This window comes from Papilio polytes, unplaced genomic scaffold (assembly GCF_000836215.1).
Source record: "Papilio polytes unplaced genomic scaffold, Ppol_1.0 DF820622.1, whole genome shotgun sequence".
Lineage (NCBI taxonomy): Eukaryota > Metazoa > Arthropoda > Insecta > Lepidoptera > Papilionidae > Papilio > Papilio polytes.
In genome coordinates, this window is record NW_013528582.1 from 631,196 (window position 1) to 639,459 (window position 8,264).

General features: G+C 32.4%; 2 protein-coding genes across 2 annotated transcripts in view; both read right to left on the reverse strand.

The window, feature by feature from the left end:
- The window catches only part of LOC106110509 (b(0,+)-type amino acid transporter 1), a 15,444-nt gene that overhangs the window by 2,119 nt on the left and 5,061 nt on the right, over positions 1 to 8,264 (reverse strand). Inside the window, 4 exon segments of the mRNA XM_013292368.1 lie at positions 224 to 519; positions 924 to 1,049; positions 3,433 to 3,702; positions 4,050 to 4,297. Of these exon segments, the coding sequence (XP_013147822.1) occupies positions 224 to 519; positions 924 to 1,049; positions 3,433 to 3,702; positions 4,050 to 4,287 (930 nt within the window). The 5' untranslated portion in view covers positions 4,288 to 4,297.
- LOC106110508 lies at positions 1,453 to 3,149 on the reverse strand. The gene is made up of 4 exons (XM_013292366.1): positions 3,110 to 3,149; positions 2,708 to 3,031; positions 2,288 to 2,471; positions 1,453 to 1,668 (listed from the first exon to the last, which is right to left on the reverse strand). The coding sequence occupies exons 2-4, from the start codon at positions 3,022 to 3,024 to the stop codon at positions 1,522 to 1,524; spliced, it is 648 nt and encodes a 215-aa protein (XP_013147820.1). The 5' UTR covers positions 3,025 to 3,031; positions 3,110 to 3,149; the 3' UTR covers positions 1,453 to 1,521.

Genomic DNA, 8,264 nt, shown 5'->3' on the forward strand with positions numbered 1-8,264 from the left:
TAGTCTAGAATACTAAAATACGGACTCTTAATCATACTAATATTATAAATGCGACAGTCTATATGGATGGATTTAGATGAATGGATGGATCAATGTAGCTGTATGGAAGTAGCAAGATTGCCATGGCAACGAGTAGCCAATGGCAAAAGCCTTCTTCGTCAATAAAGCAATTTAACATTTGTAAATAAAAGTACCTACAGACTGAAAAAAATCAGAATAAAGTAATCATAACTAGTGGATTAAATATCTAGTCAATAAGAAATATTGATGAATCTTTTAAGCTAGAAAATTTTGGTCATACAAATACATCAAAATAAACTCCATTAAATATCTGTAACTAGTAGTCCATCTATAACTGTAATACCCATACTAACACGCCAGGGTTGATGATTTCTTCAGTAACAACAGTGACACTATTCCAACCGTCGTACGCCCACAGGCCGGAGTAAAGCGCGAGTGCCATACCTCCCGGGCTAGTCGTGCTGCCTTCGAAACCCTTGCTTAAATTGTACGTGTTGCCTGTAAGAAAAAAATGTATATTGCCAGTACAAAAAATGTCTATGGATTTATGGTTGCGAGGCATAGACAAAAAACAACTAGTCGAGAATATAAATTAAATAACTCACAATTCTATTTAATTCATTCTAAATTATTAACACAATAGCTGTTGCTCGCGACTTTGCCCGCGTGAAATTAAAAAATACAGCCCATGTTACTCCCTGATAACATAGCTTTTTAATGGTGAAAGAAGTTTTGTAATCAGCCTAGTAGTTTTTGAGTTATTTTAATACATACAAAAATTCAAATGTTTCTATTTATAATATTAGTATAGATTAAGGAGACACTCTCTCAGTGTAGTTTTAGTATTAGGTATCTATTTAAGGAAATACTAAATAAATCTGAGTGGATAATTGTATAATTACCTCTAGCAATTTCATAGATTCCTCCGCCAATAACAATAAGACAGGCGAAAACTTTACATATGCCAAATATGTTCTGCACTTTCACAAATAACTTCACACTTGTTATATTAATGTATGTCATTACAACTGAAAAGAAAAAATACAATTAGATCTCCATTTGATTCTGAATCCTCCATTTCTACTGCATACAATGATGGTTTTTACGTTTATATGTTTGAAACTTAAATGCAAGATGAATCAAATGTGAACCAAAATCAACAGGTCTTTCTTTTTATTACCTTGAAGTTACTTTCATACTGGCACAGAAGTTATCAATAGTATTTATCAAATTAAAAAAAATATTAAAAAAGTTTTATATCTCAGAATTGTGGCTTACAACAGTTTACATAGGAGCCATAAAAATGGTTGTTATAAAGTAAATGAGATAGATTTGGTTTGTTACAAATATAAAATAAAATTAATTACATTATTTTAAATTTATTCTTTTAAAGGTAGCTACAATATGTTTAAGTCAATAAAACGAATATACATATTTTTATACTTTATTTATTAACAACTGAAATTATATAATTTAATATTCTCTAGGATAGTAAACTATTTAGTAAACTAATTTAAATTGTGTATTGTTATATGGATTAGCGCTAACTAAATTAGCATCCATTAAGAGCTCAATTGCTGGGAAATTCTCCGCTGTGCATGGTATATACCCATTTGAGTTAACATCAAGTTTTGCTCTCATTAATTCCTGAAAAAAAAAACCATCGTTTTATATGACAGACTCTTAATAGTTGACTGAAAATGATAATTTGTTAAGACATTTAAAAATTCAGCCAAAATTACCCATAACATTTACAGAAACCAGCAATTTTCAACTAATACCAGATAGTCTTTAAGTTAAACTAAGCTTTCTATGGTTAGAGACTACTTTATGTTACTTTTTTATATAATATAAGGTGGCAAATGAGCAAGCGGCCACCTCAATCCACCGAAATGGATAGCAACCACTACCCATAAACATTTACAATTGCAGATGCATTGCCTACCCTTAAATGACGGAAGGAGGAATAAAGAGGACATTTCCCCTTCCTATGCATTTCCTCCGCGGTTGAATCCACTTTTCCTTCCCATCCTTTCCTTTTAAGAAAAGGGTGGAAAGGGAAAGGGACTAAAATTAAAATCAGGCCTCCTACTTTTAGTACTTTACATACAAATAGTTGAGATTCATACAAAAAGTAGCTATTGATTGTGACTTTGTCCACATGGAATGTTTAAAATACTTAATAAGTACTATGTGTTAGTTTATCTGTGGCAAATTTCATTAAGACATGTTAAACTGTTAAGTAACAATAATTCATAAAACTTACAGCTAAAACTTCTGTAATAAGTCCGGAACATTTTGGAAAGAGTGAATATATGAGGCCACGGAGTTCTTGTTTTAACATATGAAACTTTTCTTTAGCTTTCTCTATATGATGAGGTTGTATATCTTTCTTCTCTACCACAGGACTACTTCTTACTTCTTTCGCTGTTACAACTAATTTCTGTAACCTGTAAGAATAAATGATTAAAAACTAATTTACCTTAACAGGACTATGAGTTCTGTATATAATTTTAGTACTTTCAATAAATTAGTATGTAGAGAGCCAAAACCTTCCTTTTCATGCAATAGTATAACAGTGGAATACTGAAACATCATTTGCATATGTAACACCATCATGTCAGAGTGTAATAGAAGTGTTTAATATTCGTTTCAGTAATTCGTAGGAACCATAAACTCTTTTTACCTTTCTATTTCGGCATCCACATCATATATTAAGCCTTTAGTGAATGCTATATGTTTTTCAACATCGTCACTTCTTTCTTTCATCTCGGAGAGAAATTGACTTGTTAATAAATTTTTGTCCGTTGTAATAGTAGTATTCGATGTTTCCAACTCTTTTTGAAGTCCTGCTACGTAGTTTAAAGTTTTATCTTTATTCGGAATGATAACTTCATTATGCGACGATTCAATTGCTTTACAAATATGAACACTCCTGTCCCGTAAAGATCGTAATTCTTGTGATAACACATCTTTAGTTTTAACGCAAGAATCAACTTCCATTCTGAAACTAACGCACACACTGTATGTAAACTTTTAAATACTTTATGTAATCTCACTTGATTTGATAAGGTAAATTAGTACTTACGATTTTTGTTATTTTAAAGGCAGTTTGATTTAAATAATAAAAAAGCACCATAAATTAACTTTGTTAAAAAGTTTTATCGCACAACACAACCGCCGACAAATTTAAATTCTGACGTTTAATAAATTGACAGTCGAGTTTGTTTGACGTTTGACAGCTTTGTTGCCATAACTTAACTTTGTCAAACCATAGACAAGATGGGACTACGATTTTAATTTTGGCAACTTTGAACATTTATAAAAGAAATTGAAATCATTTTTCGTTCTTAATTTTTGTTTACTTTTAAAATTAACATTTTATATAGTTTATTTGAGTAAATTACTTACAGAGTGCAGCAAGCGCTGCTAATTTAATAGCGGAGTCTTTGTAACTTGACTCTAAATCCGGGGTAAATGGTTGTATGGTGTATTCTGCAAACGTCATCACAATAATTGCTACTTCGGCAGGTCTTAAAATTACTACATAGATCCAAGCACATATAAATGAGGGCAGAGGACCCCAATATTTGTGGGCATTGCTAAATGCTTCTTGAAAATATGCATATTCTGCTCCCGATTTACCCAGAACCGTTCCTAGTTCAGCGAAGGACAACGCCCCTGAAATTACAAAAATGTTAAATTCACGAAAAAGGTTTTTTATACCTACTGCGTGTAATTTTACGCAAATGGCTTTAGATAAGCTTCTGAAGATTACTTGAAAAAAACATATTTATCTTATAGATTGAGCATTCATATTTCTATAAATGAAACTTGAAAACTATTAAATTGTATTTTAACATAAAATAATACCTTGGCCTGTTATAAATAAATACATTAATTTCCATCGAACTTAACATATTCTTATAGATGTTAATAGACAAGAGACAGTTGAAGCAGACGAAAGATTCATTTCAAAAAATTAAAAATAATAACACAGTTAAGATAGGCTTCTTACCTACACCCACCTAATAAGGATATAATTCCTGACACAGTCCAAATTATCAAACATAATCCCACAGAACCGGAATGTTCTAAAGCAGAAGATGGGGACACAAAAATTCCTGAGCCAATCATTACGCCGAGTATCAAGTTTACGGCAGAGAATAGTCCCAGTTCCCGCCTTAATTTGACACTACTCCCACCGATGTTTGTCGTTCCGTTTGCGCCATCACATTTCTCCAGGGTTGCCTCCTTGGAGGTCATCTTATATTATCTGAAACAAATATGATCATTTATTTTCTCATTTAACATTAATCTTTTTATATGTTTCTACATTTTGTGGTTGTAATAATAAATACACTTTTGAATTAAATAACCTCTATTTTTTTAAATGAAACACCCGAGTTATTTTCGTATTTTGGTAATTTGGTTCCATAAAGTCCATCCCTAAATTGTAAGGCCGGAATAAAATGTACATTTTACGACCTTCAATGCACTGATATCGAAAATTTGAATAGATTGACAAGAGCACAGTCACACTAAAGTTATTTTTTAAACTTTTACAAAAATATTGGTATGTTTTCTTGATATATTCACTCCGTAAAGATATCTAATTTAAGTGTTTAAGTAAACATTTTACGTACATATACACTCAGCACTACTAACATAATCCAGAATATTTAATTTATACATAATTGAAGTTTAAAATATTCTCTGTTACATTTTGAAACTCAATGAAGTAGTCCATTTAACCAATTGCACTAAAAAGGATGTGATGATATCGCAGTGTATACTTTGTGCGACTTTTCTTATGAAATGTTTTATACATTCTGAGATGACATGAGGATGAATTCTACACGATTCATTAATTCAATTACATTTCTGTGGCTTCTTGGAACGTTTACGAAGCTATCTTTTAACGATTCAATTACACAAAACTCGAGAAACAATCAAATAGTTTGTTTTCAATTGTTAGCTACATGATATCGGCTATTGTTTTGTTAAGATGTTGATCTTAACTCCAGTTTACATTAAGAAATACCAAAGATTTTACGTTTTCTAATATCTATCTGTCCCTGGTATGTACTTAAAGGCGTGAATGCTTATTTATTTCAATTAAAAACACGTGTATTTATCATATTAAAAGTCAAAGGCCGTACATTTTCTGTATTCATGTTGTTATCAAGGTTATCGGTCACTATACCCACGTGTTTCTCTTTTGCATCATAACTAGGGCTGTCAACTTTCAATAAATAAACATCCGTACATGTTTTTCATCCTTAGACACTCAAAATCAAACCTGGTCCAACTTCTCCAAGTTTGTAAATCAATATTTCAGGTAAATCCGAAGAGGTGGCAACCCTAATCATAACATGTACCCGTTAACAATCAATAAAGTTAATATACTAATTAAACAAATACGATAATTTTATGACTAAAACTCTTAAATAGGGTTATCAGCTTCAGCTATAAGAGTTAATTATTTTAACTGTTGATATTATCCAATAACAATATACAATTTTGTAAATTCGTATAACGTTAATTTATCTATTTATACTAATATTATAAAGAGGTAAAGATTTTTATTTTTATATTATAATAACTCAAAACTACTGGGCTGATTTCAAAAATTCTTTCACCAATAGAAAGGTAATTTGTCTGTGAGTAACATAGGATATGTTTTTAATATTTCATTATTTTCACAGGGACGAAGTCGCGAGCAACAGCTAGTATTTTATACAATTGTCGTCTTAACGAATTGCCGTGAGGAATGTTTTCAACTGTAAAATTGCAATTTTACACACTAATTAGACCAGTTTACAACTGTATGTTCAGCTGGACGATGTAATAACTTTAAGCAACGAATTTCTAGTTATATTTATAACAACCCACATAATTATAGGGAATATTTTAAGTTAAGTTTAATCAATAATGCATTTTATATTTAAGAACAATAAAGCCCTCTTTTGCATTTTTGACCGACCACCCAAAAGAAGGAGGTGCTCAATTCTTCTATATGTTTTTTTGACCGACTTCCCAAAAGAAAGAGGTTCTCAATTCGTCTGTATGTTTTTTTAAATTGTTTTAGTTGTAGTTATACGATTATATGCATACGCGTTATGACGTCATCTTATTCGTTTTATACGTTTGAAGCACAGATAATATAATCCTATACTAGTTGGAAGTCACGACAATCATGAATGTGTGAACATTTTTTATTTCTCAACAAAAGAAAGGTTACTTAGGGCCATGAAGCATTAGCTTCCTATAGAAGGGACGGTAACCTTGTAAGGCTGGTAAGTACTATTGAGTTTATTCTGATATTTAGCTAGACATAAAGTTTTTTTACTCCACATCAGTTCCATGGTAATATCACGTTAGGATCATAGATTATGATATATCATAGATTATAGCAGGATGCGCTATATGCATTTTCCCAGCAGCATCAGTCTAAAAATTAATGAAAACTGTCTTGTTTACGTGAAACCCCACAAGATTCAGATTCACAAGGAATTCACAGATAATATCACAATCTTATCAAATCATTTGACCATCGGCTATCAGTCAGTTGTCTCAGACACGGCTTAGAAATGTCTTATTGATAAAAAAACACGCAATTCTTACCAACTTGTTTACTGTATTCAACAAGCATAGATGATAAGGAATATTGGGATATTGTGTGGCTTTACTAGCGACCTGTGCGAGATTCATTCTGCGCTTAAACATGACAAGGGCAGGGGGGAAAGCAGAAGTATTACGTGAGAATAATTCGTAGACTTGTAGCGCCCCTTTTTATTTACATTTTCCGTCAGGCGCCCTGGGCGCTACTAACTAGCTAGCTAAGATGAATATTTCTTCTTTGGTAAGGGTTTCAGTCGTTTAAAGTTTTGCTAAAATTATCGGCATGTAAACGACCTCATTTAATCAGTTTTTACGATGCAATGACTAAGCGAGCGAATTCCGATACACTGCATTTAATTTACCGACAGCATGTATAATTATCGCTTTTATTATGGGTACTAAATGAAAATTTGTGAATCACAATGTACTCACTAGCACAGTATACTGATGTGGAACCTGATTTTATTCTTAACATTTAAAAACCCTTACTTTAATGCATAGGGATAATTCATAATATTGACATTTGTGAACGATTTTCCTTAAATGCAATCACAACCAGTTATTTTGCATAAACATTATGGTGACCATTAACACACAATAATGTCTCTAGTGTAACAGTGGTAGAGCCCGCTTTGACATCTTCGCATAAAGGGGTCAGCTCGCCCGGTGAAATACCACGACCACACAGAAAACAGGCGTGAAGTGAAAGCAGTTCCGCGTTTCGTCTGATGAGTGTGGTGCCAGAGGCCTAATTTTAGTCCCTTTCCCTTTCCACCTTTTTCTTAAGAAGAAAGGATGGGAAGGAAAAGTGGATTTGAAGGTGGAGCTGAGGCTTAGGAAGAGGAAATGACCTCTTTATGTGAGTCTCCTCCGTCAATTTAGGATAGGCAACGCATCTGCAAATAGAAATTAAGGTGGCCGCTCGTTAGCCAACCTAACCAAAAAAAAAATAGTTTATGAGATAAATTTTAAAAATAGGCATCACTAATCCTTACATAATTGATCATTAAAAGGTGCCATTAACTACTTGTGTCATTAACACATTATTAAGACGTTACCCAGTTTACAAAACATCTCTAATTGATCTATTATTATCTAAAATTGTTCTTTGGAGGTTATTTATTGTTGTAGTGACAATTAGCATGTTATAAAATTTTATGGCTGACTGTAATGACAACATTAAGCTTGAAAGATTCAGAAACGATGTAATATGGAAAATGCTGTTATCCAGGGCTGTTTTAATCATACTAGTCATACTAATATTATAAACTAGCTTTCGCCCGCGATTCCGTCCGCGTGGAATTAAAAAAAAACAAAAATGAGTAGCCTATGTGTTCTTCCAGACTATCCTCCACATCTAAACCAAATTTCATCGAAATCCGTTCAGCCGTTTAGGCTACAAACTCCAACAAACATCCATCCATCCATCCATCTAAACTTTCGCATTTATAATATTAGTAAGATGTGAAAGTTTATGTGAATAGATGTTTGTTAGAGTTTGTAGCCTAAATTGCTGAATGGATCTCAATGGAATTTGGCATACATGTAGAGGATAGTCTGTAAAAACACATAGGTTACTCGGTTTTGTGTCTTTTAATATGACGCAGAGGGAGTCGCGG